At 49.1% G+C, this 19,623-nt stretch overlaps 1 protein-coding gene across 1 annotated transcript in view; it reads right to left on the bottom strand.

The window, feature by feature from the left end:
• The window catches only part of KIF6 (kinesin family member 6), a 1,720,339-nt gene that overhangs the window by 902,202 nt on the left and 798,514 nt on the right, over window positions 1-19,623 (bottom strand). Inside the window, exon 13 of the mRNA XM_085610234.1 lies at window positions 2,818-3,003. Within this exon, the coding sequence (XP_085466360.1) occupies window positions 2,818-3,003 (186 nt within the window). The remainder of the gene's footprint in view (window positions 1-2,817; window positions 3,004-19,623) is intronic.

The raw sequence follows: 19,623 nt of genomic DNA, 5'->3' as shown, positions 1-19,623 counted from the left end.
ATAAGCTGTGAGGAACAAAAGAATCACTGTGTTAAAAGGAGTAACCCACTTACCTATCCACATAAAATAACAAGCATTTGCAATGCAATAGGTTTCGCATTTATCAGAGTTTAAGCTATTGGCATTGTAAATGACAATGCATTTTATTTATATGTTTTGACAATTAACACATAAATAAAAGGCCTTTTCATCTACAATGCCAATAGCTTAAACTCTTGTAAATGCAAGACTTATTCAAAGAAGCAGCCGCCGTTGTCCTGGGCTGCTCAGAAAGTGAAAGTGTGCATGGCGCACTGAATGTTGCAGGAAAGCATGTCGTGCTGGAGGTAGGAGAAACTATTTAAAGAAAATAGTGCTTACAGACTAAAACAGACATACCGTGTAACAACCGAAGTAAAAAGGCCAGTCCTCAAGGGAGGTTACAAATTAAGACAAGGAGGGACTAACAAGCCTACTAATGAATCAGAAACCAGCATTTATGAAGGACAATGACACAAGCCAATGACAAATATAGGCGGCGAGTGGGCAGGGCTTCTATTCCATACTCCAATACAGGATGCCTTGCAGAGCAGCACATGCACTGCCCAGGCTTGACCTAAAAAGTCTATCATCTGCATCTTATATGATGTGCTTTGCAGGATGCACATTAACCTTCCATACTACTTTGAGTAAAATCTAGGACCATATAAAACACAGATATCTCCAGCAAATACATTAACCACCATAGTTATCTCACCCTTATCATTATTCCCTGATATTTACTGGGCATCTGCAGCAGGTGCTTTAACCCCATAAGATACTTGAAAATTCTGACTTTGCAACCAATTAAGCAGAACAGATCTACTACCATGCTTCTCCTTGTTGCCAATTTCTTTGTGGTAGGGTATAGAAAAATAAATGTATGAAGATCAAATTTTCCGTTGGGGTTGCACCACTTTTTCGGCAACCCCAACGTAGAATCTCATTTGTTAAATCTTGTAATGAGCTTAAATGTACTCATGATAGACCGGATAAACATATGTGTGAGGTCTTCATATCGGAAGTCACATCTTGTGATGTCACTTCCAGTGAGGTCACTTCCTGTGATGCCACGCGCCGTGACGTCAGAGCTGTGGTGTCACATGTCATAACAAAGTGAGGCAATATGCAAGTGACATCACGTGTCGTGATGTCACTTGCATATTGCCTAACTTTGTTAGTCCCCTCAATTCTGTTTTTTAGAACTTGTGCCAGGATGGCAACCGTTTGTGAAAACTGTGCATTCAAGGTGGTCACCAGCAAATATGTGTGCGTCAAATGCAAACTATTTCACCAGAGCCGCATGTCCTGGTATGGACACAGCAAATACTGTGAGATGTGCCGTGCACGCTCTTACCACCGCTGCTGCGGAATCACCATAGTAGTGAACCGTCGAAGTTCGACAATGCCTCCGGTACATGTTGGTGTAAGTCAGAGATGCACGGGAAACTTCTGAGCCTGTTCTACAGCGGTCTGAGCACGTCACGAGCACCACAGGAAGGTCCCACCGTGCAGAAAGCGCGGGAGAGGGCAACACTCCATCCAGTTTAAACATGACACCATCTATGGCAAGACCCTCTTGAAATGAACAAAACAGTGTCGCAAAATAAACCGAAATCCCACATGTCCATTATCCATCAAATTACAGACATACGAAGAAACAGTAAAACATGTATACACCACTAAAAGGCGTGAATCCCACACGTGTGCACATGCACACATATGCATGGACACATGTATACAGATAGAATACATCTAACCCTTTCCACTGAAAGTACTTGTGGGCTAACAGAACATGTTACTTGCACCATGTGTTGTTAAAAACGTAAATTCAGCCATGTATTAGCACAGTGCAAAGGTCAAATATCATGTTTTGCCACATCTGGTTTTCAAACCCTACTTCATCCGGGTCATGAGTGCGTCACACCGTGGGCCCAGCCAATGAGAGTCTGCTCTGAGTCTGCTGAAGTAACTATCTCTATGAACATGAAAGAAGGACACGGCCTGTGCACGCAGAGGTGCAGAGAGCAATGTGCTAGCTAGAGAGGTGTGGCCCCTTCTGGGTCATGGCCCCTCCTCCCCACTCCAAAATGGTACTAGCATGTTACACTCTGCACATCAGCATACTTACTACACACATGAGTACATTGATTATGGCGTGAAGTTAACACATGTGTAAGCAGCTATGATGTGTGAATTCAAATTTCATACTGCACTAACAGAGGCAACACTGAAAAATGCATCCTGCCTTAAGACTGGCCGGTGACAGAACTCGTAATTCAACAAGCCACTCAAAAGGATGAAGCTAGTTAAACACAGGGGAAACATCCTTTACAACGCAGCTCGAACGACACAGTGCCTTAACGCGGTCCGAACAATGGAGGCGTCTTTACAAAGCATTCCATTACCACGCATGCCGTTACAACTTGCCTTAAGGAAAGCGTTGTTGGACTTTAAGTCCAACACATTCCCTACTGTTGCGCAGACTGGAGCTGGAATAGTAAATTATACTATACCAAAGTCCAGTGCATTCCCTAACGCAAGTTGCTGTAACGACTTGCGTGGAAAAGGAATGCGTTGTAAAGACGCATTTGTGGTTCGGAGCGCGTTCTTAAGGCAGGTGTGGTAAATGCCAGCGTGGTTCCGACATACAACCTGAATACATCAGTCACCACAAGATCTGTTCTTCATACAGGGCAGCTATCAGAAGAGTAGGCATAATTTGTGATATCAGAGCTACACAATGTCATGACATAGCACAATGTGTACAAGATGCCTTTGCAAACATGGCTTTCTTGCCTGCTTTTTGAAGGTGGTGGCCTGACGTTTGGTCGGAGGTGGTGTTAATCTCCTGTCCTTTGCTGGGTGTTGGCGACCGAAGCCCATCTTCATGCGTTGTGAAGCCAAAAGAGCCAGGAGCCTTCTGCTGGCCCAGGGCATCCTGAGCCCTCTTCTTCTCCTTCTTCAGCATGTTCACCAGGATATCTAGAGGCACCGTTAAGGAAGACAATACACCTGTACCTTGTGTCCATCCCCATCAACCATGCAAGGACCTCTACACCATCCAACCATGAAGGCATGAAATATTGATAGACGTACCACTGTACCTGCATCATTTGATTACACAGACCAATCACCAGAGAACTCCGCACCATCCATCCATTAATACATCACTGTTGATACAAGTACACCAGTACTGGTAGCTTGTGAGTATTCCTATCAATCACACAAAACTCCACAACATCCATGAATATACATCCAAGCTGGTACAAGCACACGTGTGCATTTATCTAGTGATTATTCTTATCAATCCAACAAATACACACCGAAGATGGTAAAAGTACTCATGGATCTTGTGATAACACTAATCCACCACCCAAGGAGCTCCACAATATAGCCCTTCAGGGGTAAAATGTTAAGAAGACACTTGCCTTATTGCATAGTTTCTCATTGAACCTATGACAATTGCGCAAGCAGCTGAATAGGCTTGTTTGGAACCAATGGCTGGTTGAGGAATAACCGAAGAAGGCAGAGGGTGGACATGCTATGAATAAATTCCTCTGTTTTCCAAAGAAGGATCAAAAACAAAACTGACTTCAGCTGACGTCAAAGACGTAGCCCATTGAATGCAACAAGGTTGAAGGGCTTTAGAATTAGGCACATTGGGTAGTTGGAGGTTGCAATTGAGCACTGTTAGAATCGGGGGTCTCTGGTTGGCGCAGGTATGCACTTGCGACAAGCAGGGACCCTTTCCTCTAAAAGGGCAAAGGATTACTCTCAGACAATAACCCCTGCGCACCCTCTAGGTAGTGTGGCGCGAGCAGTCAGGCTAAACTCTAGAGTACATAAGGTTAAGCATTTAGGATGTCCCACAACAATCACCAATCCACCACACAGAGACACCAGACTGTATTTATAAAAATAAAGCTTCTTTATATAGGTTTCTTCAAGCAGGCTTTACAATACTGTCTTTGGTTTTCAGATATAGTTCCAGTTACTTGTTATAGTGTTCAAATTAGGTCTTGGGGTGCCACAGTTCTTTCAAATGCACCATTTGGGTGCAATTCACACCTTCTGGGGGTCGGTGAGCGTCGAAGCGCCGTTTGTACGCGTCGTACCGGGATCAGTACGGGCCGTCCACTCGTCTGGACGCTTCCCCCCTACATCTCACGCTTCCCGCGTGAGCAGGCGTACGGGGACGATGACGATTCAGGCAGTGCAAGCCGTACGGGTGATGGTACGCTTCATACCGGTGCGAGTACGGGCCGTACACTCTTCGGGGCTCTTCCCTGCAATAACCCACGCTTCCCGCGGGGGTAAGCGTACAGGGACACTGGTCTTTACGCTAGTACGGGCCGTACCATTAGCTCGCGAGGACGCGTACCGCTCTGGTGCAGGCAGCCGTATACTACGAGTACGCTGGGGCGTTCGGGGCGCACAATACCTTTTCTTTTCTGGCGGAAGAGTTCGTGGGGGCCACGGCAGTCGGGCGAGGGGCGTCCCACGTCGCGGTGCAGTCCCCACTTGGCAGAGGACCACGATGCTGGGGGAGGGGCGCCTCGGGACTTCAAGGCTCACCTCGAGATGGGAGGAAGGAGGGGCGGCTCGGGGGTGAATTCAGCGCGAGTTGCTGCAACGTCGTTCAGAGCGGCGAACCTGGGTGTCGTCAGTCCTTGCGGTGGGCTCTACGGCTCGGGGGCCACAGAGGCTCGGTGCTCAGAGGTAGACAGTCCTGTCTCACGATGCGAGCTCCGCCTCGAAGGGGCAGCAGCTTACTTTGTTCAGGCCAGTCGGAGCAGGCCGTCACGGTGCTCACAGCGGCACAGTCGTGCAGGAGTCGCGTTGCTCGGCAGGATGGGGGCACACAGGTTCTCTGGAGTCAGGAGGGCAATTCACCAGCAGCAGCTCCCTTTCTTCCAGGGAGGGGTAGCGCCCACTGTTCCTGGGGTGCAGTTCAGGGGGCAAGTTCGCAAGCAAGCCCTTGGAGATTGTTCACAAAGCACAAGTTGATTTAAAGTCTTTTCTCAGTCTTTTCCTCTCCTTCTTGCAGCAAGGCACCCACCACAGGCCAGTCTCTCAGGCTTAGAGACAGTAGTCCTCCATGTAGCTTTCCCAGGTCCTCCTCTTCAGGCAGAGGTTCTTCTTGGCGTAAACAGGATCTGATTTCTTAGGAGCAGGGCTCCTTCTTTTATACACAGTTTCTTTTGTTCTTTGTGGCCAGGGTGCCTGTGCCTGGCTCAGTCCGGTTTTGGAGCACTTTGTTGTGGTGACTCTGCTCTTTCCTTTCAGTGCACAGGGCAGAGACATCAGCCGCTCCACAGGGGGCAGAGCCAGCATTGTGGTGGCAGAGCACAGGTCTATTCAGAGTCAAGGTGTACTCCTCCCACCCATCCTGGTGTAATCTCTCTACCCACCACCTGGCAGCCAGCCTGTCTCCTGGAATTCCCCAGCCCTGCCCCTCACTGAAACTAGGCAGCACACACACACACACAGCAGAGGCGGACTGAATTGGTTAGGCAAGTAAATACTAACTTTCTAAAAGTAGTATTTACAAACACAGGATATTAAAATAAACTTTACTAAAAGAAGTATTTTATTATTCTGAGTTCAGGCATACTAAACTTGACTTTCTACCATGCTCTCCGAGTCCGCTGGGATTATAGAGTGTAATAATTCCAGCAGCCCATTCTGGCCTATGGAGAGCAGGTAGCCTTTCAATAGTGAAAAACGAAAATGGCTGTAATTCACTATTAGGACATGCCACACACATCAGGGCATGTCCTACCTTATGCTTACAATGCACCCTGCCCTTGGGCCTACCATAGAGGTGACTAATATGTAGTTAATGGAAGGTTTAGGGACTGGCAAGTAGGTGCACTTGCGCAGTCAGCATGACAGTACCAGACTGCACGCAGGTTCTGCAATGGCGACCTTAGACACATTTTACTAGGCCGCTTCTGTGGGTGGCACAACCAGTGCTGCAAGCCCACCAGCAGCATTTGTATTTACAAGCCCTGGCACTCCTGGTGCACTTTACTAGGGGCTGATAGTAAACCAAATAAGCCAAACATGGACACCAATCAATGAATACACTTTTCATAGGGAGCACTTGCACTGTGGCACTGATTGGCAGTGGCACAGTGCCCTGAGCAGCTAACACCAACAAAACACATGAGGCACATCAGCAAAAAGTGGAAGGGAGACTCACGCCAAGATGCCAGGTCTAACACGTGTCCCCTCCAGCTGAAATGTGGGGGGAACTACCCTACCCCAGGGAGTTCCTCTTCACTAAGGCGGAAAAAGCTGGACAGACCGTCAGCATTGGCGTGATCTGTGCCAGGGCGATGCTCCACCGTAAAGTCCATACCCTGTAGGGAGATGGACCACCTCAACAGTTTTGGGTTCTCACCCCTCATTTGCATCAACCATCTGAGGGGCCTGTGGTCGGTCTGAACCCGGAAGTGAGACCCAAACAAGTAGGGTCTTAGCTTCTTCAGCGCCCAGACCACAGCAAACGCTTCTCGCTCGATTGCACTCCACCTTTGTTCCCGTGGAAGTAACCTCCTACTAATGAAGGCCACAGGTTGGTCCCAGCCCTCCTCAGTCATCTGTGAGAGAACAGCCCCTACACCATGCTCTGATGCGTCTGTCTGCACTAGGAATTCTTTGGAGAAGTCAGGAGCCAAGAGCACGGGCGCCGTGCACATGGCAGTCTTCAGGGTGTCAAAAGCCTTCTGACAGGTGTCAGTCCAGATCACTTTCATGGGCTGCTTCCTTGAAGTCAGCTCTGTCAAGGGAGCAACAATGCTGCCATACCCCTTGACAAACCTCCTGTAGTACCCTGTGAGTCCTAAAAAGGCCCTCACCTCGGTTTGGGTCTTTAGGGGCTCCCAAGTCAGGATGGTTTCAATCTTGGGTTGGAGGGGCGCCACCTGGCCGCTCCCCACTTGGTGTCCCAAGTACACCACGGATCCCTGCCCGATCTGACACTTGCTTGCCTTGATCGTGAGGCCTGCCTTGCGAAGTGCCATCAACACTTCCCAGAGGTGGTGCAGGTGTTCTTTCCATGTGCCACTGAACACTGCGATGTCATCCAGGTAGGCGGCGCTGAACTCGGTCAGCCCAGCCAACACCTGGTTGACCAACCTCTGGAAGGTGTCAAGGGCATTCTTCATCCCAAATGGCATAACCCGGAACTGGAAATGCCCATCTGGTGTGGAGAATGCGGACCTCTCTTTGGCCCCATCAGTCAAGGCGATCTGCCAGTACCCAGGCGTCAAATCAAACGTGCTGAGGTACCGTGCAGCCCCTAACCGATCGATGAGCTCTGGGGATGGGGTGCGCGTCAGTCTTGGTGACTGAATTGAGTCCTCTGTAGTCCACACAGAACCGGAGTATGGATGTGGCACCCGGCGCTGCAGCCTTTGGGACCAAGACCACTGGGCTGGTCCAAGGACTGCTGGAGGACTCAACCACCCCTAGAGCAAGCATCTTTGAGACCTCCTCTTTGATGCAGGCTCTGACCCTGTCAGTTACTCTGTAAGCCTTGTGCTTCACAGGCAAGCTGTCTCCGGTGTCCACATCATGGACGCACCAATCTGTGACACCAGGAACCAGTGAGAACAGGTCAGGAAACTGCCCCAGCAGCTGGCGGCAGTCCTCCTGTTGCTCAGGGGTCAGGGTGGGTGAGAGGTTAACTCCATCCACTGACCCGTCTCGCTCTGAGGCTACCAGGAGGTCAGGAAGAGTCTCGGATTCCTCTTCTGCCCCATCATCTGTGGCCAAGAGCATGCCCACTTCGGACCTCTCCAAGTGGGGCTTTAGTCGATTGACATGTAGGACCCTCAAGGGATTCCTGGGAGACTGCAAGTCCACCAAATAGGTGACAGAACTCTTGCGCTCCACAATCTCAAAGGGTCCTGTCCACTTGTCCTGGAGTGCACAAGGCTCCACAGGGGCCAGGACCCATACCTTTTGTCCAGGTTGAAGCTCAACCAGAGTGGCATTCTGGTCATACCACTGCTTCATTTCCTCCTGGCTGGCTTCCAGATTTGCCTCAGCAAGTTGCCTGAAACGCCTAGTCTGGTTCCTGAAGGCCAGCGTGTAACTGTATGCATTCTGGGGAGGTTTCCTGGGAGATTGCTCCCAGCCTTCCTTGACCAGACTAAGAGGTCCACGTACTGGGTGGCCATACAGAAGCTCAAAGGGACTGAACCCTAGAGACTTCTGTGGCACCTCACGGTACGCAAAGAGAAGTCATGGTAAGAGGACGTCCCACTTACACCTCATGGGTTCCTCAAGACCCATAATCATGCACTTTAGGGTTCGGTTGAATCTCTCAACTAACCCGTTTCCTTGGGGATGGTAAGGGGTGGTGAACTTGAAGGTTACACCACACTCTTGCCAAAGGGATTTCATATATTTCGATATGAAATTGGTGTCCCTGTCCGACACCACCTCTAGAGGGAATCCCACTTGTGAGAAAATTCCCATCAGTGCCCGTCCCACCACGGGGGCCGTCACTGTCCTCAGAGGGATGGCTTCAGGGTACCGGGTGGCATGGTCCACCAAGACCAGGATGAACCTGTTGCCCATGGCTGTCTTGGGGTCCAGTGGCCCCACAATGTCAATCCCCACTCGCTGGAATGGGGTACTGACCACAGGGAAAGGTTGGAGTGGAGCCTTTTGCTTCCTTTCACTCTTACCACTTGCCTGGCAAGTCTGGCAGGTCCTACAATAAGCATCTGAGCTCTTGTAAATTTGAGGCCAATAAAAGTGGGTGACAAGCCTCTCATAGGTCTTGTCCTGCCCCAAATGCCCTGCTAATGGCACATCGTGAGCCAGCCCCAGTAGGAAGGCTCTGAACTTCTGGGGTAGCACCAGTGCACGGGCTGACCCAGGTTCAGCAACCTTAGGCTCTGAGTACAGGAGGTCATTCTCCCAGTAAATGAAATGTGTACCGGACTGATCACCATTGGCCTGGGCTGCAGCCTGGTGCCGCATACCCACGAGAGAGGGGCATTCTCTCTGCTCCCTGCAGAATTCCTCCCTGTAGGGGCCTCCTTCTTGCTGCCAATGGGTCAGCTCAGGCAGGTTCCCCAGTTCAGCTATCTGTTCTCCGGTAGGCTCCAGGGCATCCCCCTCAAGGTCTGCTACCTCCTGGGCCGTGGGAACTTTAGGGGCCGGTTTCCCGCGCCTCTTGCGCCCTCTCCCTAAGGCCGGTTCCTGGGCCTCTCCCTCCTGCTCCAGGATCTCTTGAACACACCTACTGGCTGCCATTGACCGGGTGGTCACGCACGCCCAGTCGGGTAAACCCACCATCCGCAGGTGAGCTGTCTTCTCCACCTTTTTCCAAGGGGAGCTCTCCAAATCATTTCCTAGGAGACAGTCTACAGGCATGGCAGTTCTCACAGCGACTTGCAGAGTACCAGAGACCCCCCCCCCACTCAAAGGGAACTTGAGCCTGTGTCTCGAAGAGCCTCTACCTTCCTCCCATTGACGGTCACCACCTGCCCATATTTCTTAGTGTTGGTGGGCAAGTAGGTTTCAGGGACCATTTCACTGTCTCCCAATGAGACTAGGGTCATCTGGACGGGGTCCCACCCACCTTGGACTTCTACCTCCTCCCCAAAGGCTACTGTAGCCACCTGCCTGGGGAAAGCACCAGTGGGTGCTGGTTTCACATACTGGCAACACTTGGGATCACTGGCAAAGTGACCCAGCTCACCACATTTATAACATTGTGGGGGCCCCTTGGGAAGAGGTTTAACTGTTGGGGCCTCTGTCTGCTTCGGGGGTGGGGGAGGCTGAGAACCTTTCTGCTGTTTCCCTTGGGTATTACTTTGGGGGCCTTTTGGGAACCCTTTCTGTTTTCCCCTGTCTCCCCCACTCTTCTGCTGGGGACCCTGCCCACCCTTGGCAGAGTCTCCCACTTGACCCTTGTGGACCCTGGTGCTGACCCAGCGGTCCACCTCCTCAGCAAGCTTCCTAGGGTTAGTCAGCTTGCTATCGATCAGGTGTTGGCGTAGCTCAGGAAAACAATTAAGGGACAATTACTCCCATGCAATTAAATCAAAGAGACCTTGGTAATCATTTACTTTGCTACCCTTCACCCAGCCATCCAGTGCTCTGCAGAAAAAGGTTACATACTCCACATAGGTACTCCCCACAATCTTGGTACACCCCCTGAACCTCTTTCTATATAATTCAGGAGTTAGCCCATATCTTGTCATTAAAGCTTCCTTCATGTGGGGGTAAGAGTTATAGACTTCAGAGGGCAAATCTAAGAGTGTGTCCCGCCCCTCACTGAGGAACCGCCCCCACAACCCCGCTCCCCAATCTCTCTCAGGGACCCGGTGGGAGGACATGGCTACCTCATAGGCCTTGAACCATTGCCCTATGTCATCATTCTTAAAATACTCTTTAACTACATCTTTTGGCATGTACACCCTTGACTCTACCTGCACCGGTGTTGCGCTGCCACCAGAGGGAGGGTTTTCCAAACTTTTGGCTTTCAGCTCCAGCTCCCTCATTTTCATTTCGTGCTCCATCTGAATTTTTCTTTCTTCCAGAGCCATCTTCTTGCTTTCTAGCTCCAATTGGCCATTTAATTTCAGCACTGCCAACTTCATTTCATGATCCCTGGTGGCCTGTCTGTCTGCCAGCTCCTCTGGCGACAGGCCTCTGCCAAAACTATGAACGCTCTCCGCTGGTTCCACTGGTACAACCTCCTCAGTTGCACCCCTTGATTCAATCCAGGCTTTCAGTGCCTTGTAGAGATCTGATTTGTTCTTGCATCCTGCATGTGGAACCTTGAACTTCCTGCAGAAGTACTTGAGTTCAGTTTTCTTGTAGCAGTCCAGTTTTGACTCATCCCATTCAATCTCTTCTATTTCAGAGGCTTCAGAGGTCGTTTTCTCTATGCTGTTTGGGCCAGGCATGACTCCAAACACAAGGGATCTTCTTTCTTGGCAAGCAAAAATTAAAAGTCTGTGGCTCAAGCTACTGGACTGTCCTCACTGTGCAATGGCTAGTAATCACTGCGCAGACACCACAAATGCAAATCTGTAGATCCTCACCGCTGCCACCAATGTTAGAATCGGGGGTCTCTGGTTGGCGCAGGTATGCACTTGCGACAAGCAGGGACCCTTTCCTCTAAGTCAGGGCAAAGTATTACTCTCAGACAATAACCCCTGCTCACCCGCTAGGTAGTGTGGCGCGAGCAGTCAGGCTAAACTCTAGAGTACATAAGGTTAAGCATTTAGGATGTCCCACAACAATCACCAATCCACCACACAGAGACACCAGACTATATTTATAAAAATAAAGCTTCTTTATATAGGTTTCTTCAAGCAGGCTTTACAATACAGTCTTTGGTTTTCAGATATAGTTTCAGTTACTTGTTATAGTGTTCAAATTAGGTCTTGGGGTGCCACAGTTCTTCCAAATGCACCATTTGGGTGCAATACACACCTTCTGGGGGTCGGTGCGCATCGAAGCGCTGTTCGTACGCATCGTACCGGGATCAGTACGGGCCGTACACTCGTCTGGACGCTTCCCCCCTACGTCTCACGCTTCCCACGTGAGCAGGCGTACGGGGACGATGACGATCCAGGCAGTGCGAACCGTACGGGTGATGGTACGCGTCGTCCCGGTGCGAGTACGGGCCGTACACTCTTCGGGGCTCTTCCCTCCAATAACCCACGCTTCCCACGAGGGTAAGCGTACAGGGACACTGGTGTTTACGCTAGTACGGGCCGTACCATTAGCCCGCGAGGACACGTACCGCTCCGGTGCAGGCAGCCGTATACTACGAGTATGCTGGGGCGTTCGGGCGCACAATACCTTTTCTTTTCTGGCGGAAGAGTTCGTGGTGGCTTCGGCAGTCGGGCGAGGGGCGTCCCACGTCGCGGTGCAGTCCTCACTTGGCAGAGGACCACGATGCTTGGGGGGGGGTGCGCCTCGGGACTTCAAGCCCGCCTCGAGATTGGAGGAAGGAGGGGCAGCTCGGGGGTGAATTCAGCGCAAGGCGCTGCAACGTCGTTCAGAGCAGCGAACCTGGGTGTCGTCAGTCCTTGCGGTGGGCTCTACGGCTCGGGGGCCACAGAGGTTCGGTGCTCAGAGGTAGGCAGTCCTGTCTCACGATGCGAGCTCTGACTCGAAGGGGCAGCAGATTACTTTGTTCAGGCCAGTCGGGGCAGGCCGTCACGGTGCTCACAGCGGCACAGTCGTGCAGGGGTCGCGTTGCTCGGCAGGATGGGGGCACACAGGTTCTCTGGAGTCAGGAGGGCAATTCACCAGCAGCAGCTCCCTTTCTTCCAGAGGGGTAGCGCCCACTGTTCCTGGGGCGCAGTTCAGGGGGCAAGTTCACAAGCAAGCCCTTGGAGATTGTTCACAAAGCACAAGTTGATTTAAAGTCTTTTCTCAGTCTTTTCCTCTCCTTCTTGCAGCAAGGCACCCACCACAGTCCAGTCTCTCAGGCTTAGAGACAGTAGTCCTCCATGTAGCTTTCCCAGGTCCTCCTCTTCAGGCAGAGGTTCTTCTTGGCGTAAACAGGATCTGATTTCTTAGGAGCAGGGCTCCTTCTTTTATACACAGTTTCTTTTGTTCTTTGTGGCCAGGGGGCCTGTGCCTGGCTCAGTCCGGTTTTGGACACTTTGTTGTGGTGACTCTGCTCTTTCCTTTCAGGGCACAGGGCAGAGACATCAGCCGCTCCACAGGGGGCGGAGCCAGCATTGTGGTGGCAGAGCACAGGTCTATTCAGAGTCAAGGTGTACTCCTCCCACCCATCCTGGTGTAATCTCTCTACCCACCACCTGGCAGCCAGCCTGTCTCCTGGAATTCCCCAGCCCTGCCCCCACTGAAACTAGGCAGCACACACACAGCAGAGGCGGACTGAATTGGTTAGGCAAGTAAATACTAACTTTCTAAAAGTAGTATTTACAAACACAGGATATTAAAATAAACTTTACTAAAAGAAGTATTTTATTATTCCGAGTTCAGGCATACTAAACTTGACTTTCTACCATGCTCTCTGAGTCCGCTGGGATTATAGAGTGTAATAATTCCAGCAGCCCATTCTGGCCTATGGAGAGCAGGTAGCCTTTCAATAGTGAAAAACGAAAATGCCTGTAATTCACTATTAGGACATGCCACACACATCAGGGCATGTCCTACCTTATGCTTACAATGCACCCTGCCCTTGGGCCTACCATAGGGGTGACTAATATGTAGTTAAGGGAAGGTTTAGGGACTGGCAAGTAGGTGCACTTGCGCAGTCAGCATGACAGTACCAGACTGCACGCAGGTTCTGCAATGGCAGACCCTAGACATATTTTACTAGGCCGCTTCTGTGGGTGACACAACCAGTGCTGCAAGCCCACCAGCAGCATTTGCATGTACAAGCCCTGGCACTCCTGGTGCACTTTACTAGGGGCTGATAGTAAACCAAATAAGCCAAACATGGACACCAATCAATGTATACACTTTTCATAGGGAGCACTTGCACTGTGGCACCGATTGGCACTTGGCACTGTGGCACAGTGCCCTGAGCAGCTAACACCAACAAAACACATGAGGCACATCAGCAAAACGTGGAAGGGAGACTCACGCCAAGGTGCCAGGTCTAACAAGCACACTCATTCAACAGTGACACAATACGTGCTAAAAAACACCGGAGCTATTCTTATACCCCATATTTAAGTCCTGGCTCTCGGATCCAGGTTGCAGCTAAAAAATCCATTGGAAATATCCAATATTGTTTTAAATCTTTTACCTATGGTATCAGTATTAATAATCAATGCTGTACTGTGCGTGTATTGCACTGCATATGTACTGGTAAGACCATTCAAATGTCTATAATCCGAAACAATACGATATGAACCGTCCGGTTACAAAACTGGAAAAAGAGTGTTATTCATCGCAGAGATACAGGGTTCAATCACACCCTGATACTCCAATGTAGTCAGAATCTCTTTAACGGACTCCTTTGTGTTATGTATAATAGGATATTGAGGCTGTGGCTGAGGAACAGAGCGGACAGGCACAACATGTGAAGGAGAATCCTTATCCCATTCAGCCTGGTTGTGATACAAGGCAGGAGCTATGGCAAGAGACCACTCCGAAACATAGGCATGCTTACTCTCATCAGGGACATATTGCAAAAAGGAAGGAATTATCACATCATCACCACAAGGACAAGCAAGAACAAACAGGAGAGGCCAATCAAACTCTGCTGGTAAAATGTCATATGAAGACATCCCGTTGTTCTGGGACCGCAGAGACGACGGAATTGATTCTCAAAGGAATTTATTGACGTGAACGAAGCTCTGCCTTGAAAAAGCCCACGGTCAATGGCCCACTAGGGCGAAACACGTGTCGGCTTTTCTGTTTACACTTTCTATCTATATTTCTTTTATGGATATACAAATAAAACCAAGCACGTGACAAATATCAGAAAAATGCTTTGATGTCTATTACCTACCAACGTTGATCAATTAAGAGGGCACAACCCTCTATCTTTTCCCCCAAAATATAGCATTTCACGGTGCGCTTAATGTCACCTTGTATCTGAATGTCTATTTGATAAAGTCTGTTAGGGGGTGCCTTGCGGGTGTCCGCAGTCTCAACAGTGACGAAGGGATCAGTTGCTTTGGCCTCAAGAAATGGGTGGAGTGTCTGGTGCACTACGATAACTTCCGCCATGCTGTCGAGCAGAGCCACCTCCTAAATCCTTTCCACAAGGAGGGTTCTCTCCAACTGAGGCGTATTTCGCTGTCAAAGCCACAGCCTTTTTCTTCTGGAACAGGGCTTTATACGGAGGTTGTTCCTCCCTCTTGACTTTCACGTCAAAAGAGCTCTATGGGTCCAACTGGGGTTGTGCGGACTTGCCTTGTCTGCTATCTTGTCATCCTCCCCTGTTGTACTGTTGATCAGAGGATTCCTGAAAAGAATGAGGATCAGGAACCTGGAACCTCTCAGGAGGTTTAATCTTAGAGCGATCACGTAAATCAAATCTACGTTCAGAAGCGTCAGGTGGTGGCAAACCACCACGAGACCGAGGCTTCTGTTGCTGCTTATTTTTGTCCCAAGTCTTTTTAGGAAAAAACAGATATCCCTCCTTTACAGGAGGGGCTTGCCCTGGGAGTATAGAGAAGGTCTAACCCTCACATTATTGCGTCCCAAAGGCATATAAACGTCAGCAATAATAATCGGCAAATCATGTTCCCGATACAAGTCAGGCACCGCCGAAAGGAGTTGACGAACCATCAAAACTGCTGCTTCACCTTTAACATTAGAAAGAATCATACAAGAGACTATTGGAAAAACGCCCAACAATTTCATCCCCAGCTCCAGGGCAGGACCTGCCCCATGTTCATCCAGTACCTGTTCAAGAATGCTCAAGGAGGGGGTGCCATAACAAAGTGTATACACTGAGGCAAACACTGTCCCTGAGGTGTTGCAGTCGGTCAATGGATGAATCAGACCACTAGGTAAGCACATAGTAATAATCCTATGCTTCTCAACAGGACCCGTAAGGGGAAAAACAGCATCAAGCTGTTTGATTTTCTGAGCAATCCAAAACGGTAAGTCCTATGATTCTCTGGATGTTTGCCCATTACTAAATAAACATAACAAAGCTAATCACAAGACCTCCACCATGTGCAGCCTGCACCGAAGGAAAAGCACGGCAACAAATTGGATCAGGCGACTATAAAGAAGAACAACCTGACCATATAACAAACAAACCTCCACTAAATTCACATTAAGATAATTAGGATGCGAAGTAAAATCGGCTAAGAGAGACCAAGTGGCCCCATAAGTACTCAAGGGACCCATACGAACAAAGGAAATAGGATGGGGTAGGGCCCCATTAAACTAAATCTGATGCTCCCAGGCCATAAGAGGAACTTGAACAACTGCATGAGGACAATAAGCAGCCGAAACAGCGCCAGAAGTTTAACCATGAAAATAATTATCATTTGCATCCACAGCAGGAAACGTAACCCAGGAGTAAAACACCTCGAAATGGTATGCAGGGTCCGCCTCGACTACGAAGACAGCTGGAGACCCCGCATTGGGGACACTATGCTGCAACAAATGCTGAGCGAGGGCAGCACGGCAATAAGCCGCAATCGGAATCGGCTGTGCCATTGCTGAAAAATAATGGAAACAAACGGTAGCACAAAACGGGTTGAAAACCATTTAAACTACAAGCTTGAAAACCTACAGCAATAGGGGAACTCTAAAAACTGAGGAGGCAAGGCCCTCCCACATCTCCGGTAAATGGTGCAAGGGTATTGTGGACAAACACAAGCACTACTCAGGGGTCTCGTGAATAAGTAGCCCGTATCCTGCTCATATAGGTGAGTGGTCTCCGTAATTCTGGTGTAGCATGTATCCTGCTCATTTGACGTAACTCCGGTGTAGCATGTATTCTGGTCATGTGACGTAACACTGGTGTAGCACTTATCCTGCTCAGGTGACGTAACTCTGGTGTGGCACGTATACTGCTCATGTGTGAGGTAACTCTGGTGTAGCAAGTATTGAGCTCATGTGATGCATCTCTGGTGTAGCACGTATTCTGCTCATGTGACATAACTTTGGTGTAGCCCGTATCCTGCTCATATAGGTGAGCGGTCTCCGTACAAAATGCTCTTTGGTATCAAGATGTTTGTTCCAGACCTTGAGAGTCTAGACGTTGTGGTGGCTGCGCAACATTTAACATAGATAACCACTGTGCTGTCTTTACAGGATCTACAAAAGGATTGTGATACATTGGCAAAATCTAATTAGCCATCAGCTACACCTGAAGAAGTAGCAGTTCTGATTCCAGTTTCAGGCTGGCTACCTAAAGTGGGCAACCTGGTTTGCAAAAAGGTTGCAATCAAGAAAGAATCCAATCCATCCTACCGTGCTCCTGTGCCAGTCCTTGGTCTCCGGGGTACCTGAACTGTGATTTTACCTCCTCTACCTGGTTGCAAAGAAAACTGCTTCATTTCTATTGACCATGTCAAGTTACACCATATGGCTGATACTGAATAGAATGCCTCGGAGTGTCCTAGGACGGGATCTTCCTTTACAGCCTGAGAGTTCAATTTTTTCTGATTCTCCCCAGCTGCCAGAGGGGGTTATCAAGCCTTCAATGGACCTAGTATCTGTTTTATCTTCTACACCATCCACAATGGAAATCGTTAATTCTGATTCACCCATTGAGTACTCTATGGGAATACAAACCCCGAATTTAAATCCAGATTTCCAGCTTCTGTTATTTCAGCTGAGTTCTTCTTGTTACTATATCGATCAAGACAATTTTTCATCGGACAATCCCTCTCAGTTCTCAGTTTTACCTAAACCACCACAAGGATTTGTGTATTTATATCTTGGTTAAAACACACTTATCTGGTTCTGCCATGGACAAATGTCTTGATCGTGTTTCCCATGGTATTTCTGTTCACGTGGATTGGAGACAGTTTTTTTTCCTTTTGATTAACGGCCACTAGCTCCCGGAACGTTCTGCTGCAGAACTTGTTGACGGAAGCATAGTTCTGTAACCCCGCAGAATCCCTGCAACATCTTCCTTCTCTCGACACGCTCTTGGGACTCTCCGGTGCTCGAGGTCCCAAGGTACCAGATCTCCTTTGCGGCCCCCTCCGACTACCAGCTGTGTCAGCCCCCGGAGCGATGTGGGCCCCTAGGGGCAATTGAAGATGCAGGGAGGGGGCTCCAAGCATGCCTCCTCCAGAAGCCTTACTAAATAGATTCCTCTTGCATAGATAGACCCCTGATGACTGGCTTACAACGGGGGTCATTTTATGACACTCCGGCAGAGCCTCACACACTCCGTCGCTCGGGGGGTGTCAAGGTTCAAGAATCTCTAAATGCAGATATCTTGGGTCCCAATGGGCAAATCCTAAAGATCTTGGGCTCATTTTTCTCCTGGTGGCAAGATCTAGCCACCAGGAGTAGTTTCAGGAGACCTCTTTACCTCCAAGTTGGCGCATTCTGCAGGGAGCATGTTTAATTGCTCCCGGCACCAGCTCTCCTCTTTTCCTTTGTGTCTGGTGCTCCTCACCTCCTGCTGGGACACATAAGTCCAGATTTTCCCCCATTTGGTCCTTAGGGGGCGTAAGGGAACCATCTCGGAGAAACCCACTGGTCCTGTGGTCAACTGTAGACAGAGTCTTTAGTCCATGAGAGCATCAGAGGGCTGCTGCAGTCCTGGTACAGAGTTCAACAATAACAACTCTCCCTTGCGCAAGAGTTTTTAAAGAGAGTGGAAAGTAGTAGAAGTCAGGCATCCCTGTCCGATCCTAGGGTGCCACATTCTACCCCATCCCTGTCCCAACACTCCTGCCCCGTATGCTGTGACAATTCAAGATGCAAAGTCAAGAAGTCACTGTTCACATGTCCTCTGGCGGCCTCAGCTTCGCCCCTAGCTGACATCACTGCCAGGGTCTTTCCCACCAAAACGTCAAAGGGGAGCCCCCTCAGAGTTGACTCCAGAGGTCAGGCATTCCTCCTTTGTTCAGTGGCCATCGGCTGTCCCAGTCCGAGTGCAATGTGACAGCTAATTAACATATACTGATTTTTTCCCTCACCCCTTCAGTCTCAAGAGAATTTATTTATTTAAAGTGACAATCGCATTTCTTGTAAAAGCCAGACTTTGTGGCTTTGCCAGTGCTTGTTTTTACATTGAATTGTATTTACAAGCAACATATAGGTGACATAAAAGCTCACCAGGGGGGCATTTGCAGGGCTATTTTGTGGAAAGTCCGGGACTTCCCTCACTCAATCACTGCAAGGACTACAGCTTCTCTTAAAATGGCCCTTCAATTTGAAAAAGATATTGAAGGACAACCACAAAAGCCACTTAACAGGATTTTTCTTTCCAACAAGCTGTCACAGCATACTTCACTTATAAAAGATGCTAATTCCTTTTTGAAGTCCGCACACAAAGAAACAATTTAAACTTGGGCGTATGCCTGTGTATACTGCTAATCGCTGAAGGTGCATCTTTCATTCCAATGTTATTTTTATGAAAGCACTTTCTTACTAAAATGACAAATTCAAATCTCCTTCGAATAGCGTGTGGTTTTCTATTTGAGAATATTCTTTAGCGTAAATTTCATGATACAGTTTCATAAACTGTTAAGAAGACACTTGCCTTATTGCATAGTTTTTACTGACAGTTTTAGCACTCCACACATTTTCCTAATTATCTACTTGTTCTATTTTAAAGGCTCCTCTCCCAGAATTTCCATGGTGAGCCAAGTAAACTAAATTCAAAATGTCAACTACGTTTCTTGTCAATTTCACGTTTCCATTTCAATTTGAAGTTTGCAATTCTTGGAGCCTTGCTTGTTTTCTAATTCCTTTGAGGTTTATTGACATGTTTAAGTGTTGATCTCCATGTTTTCAATTTTCTGAGATAAGTATTGTGAGACCGGCCTCGTGGCGTGGGCCCTCCCGACCAGCAAGCCACCCTGCAACCGCACCTGATCCCCGATGTCACAGATTCCGGCCACCATGGCCCAACAACTCGATGGCCGGCCGGGGCCCCAGCAACACCCAAGACCCTACCACGCATGCCCGGCCGAGAGAGAG

This window comes from Triturus cristatus, chromosome 6 (genome assembly GCF_964204655.1).
Source record: "Triturus cristatus chromosome 6, aTriCri1.1, whole genome shotgun sequence".
Lineage (NCBI taxonomy): Eukaryota > Metazoa > Chordata > Amphibia > Caudata > Salamandridae > Triturus > Triturus cristatus.
This window is presented reverse-complemented; position numbering and strand designations above follow the sequence as displayed.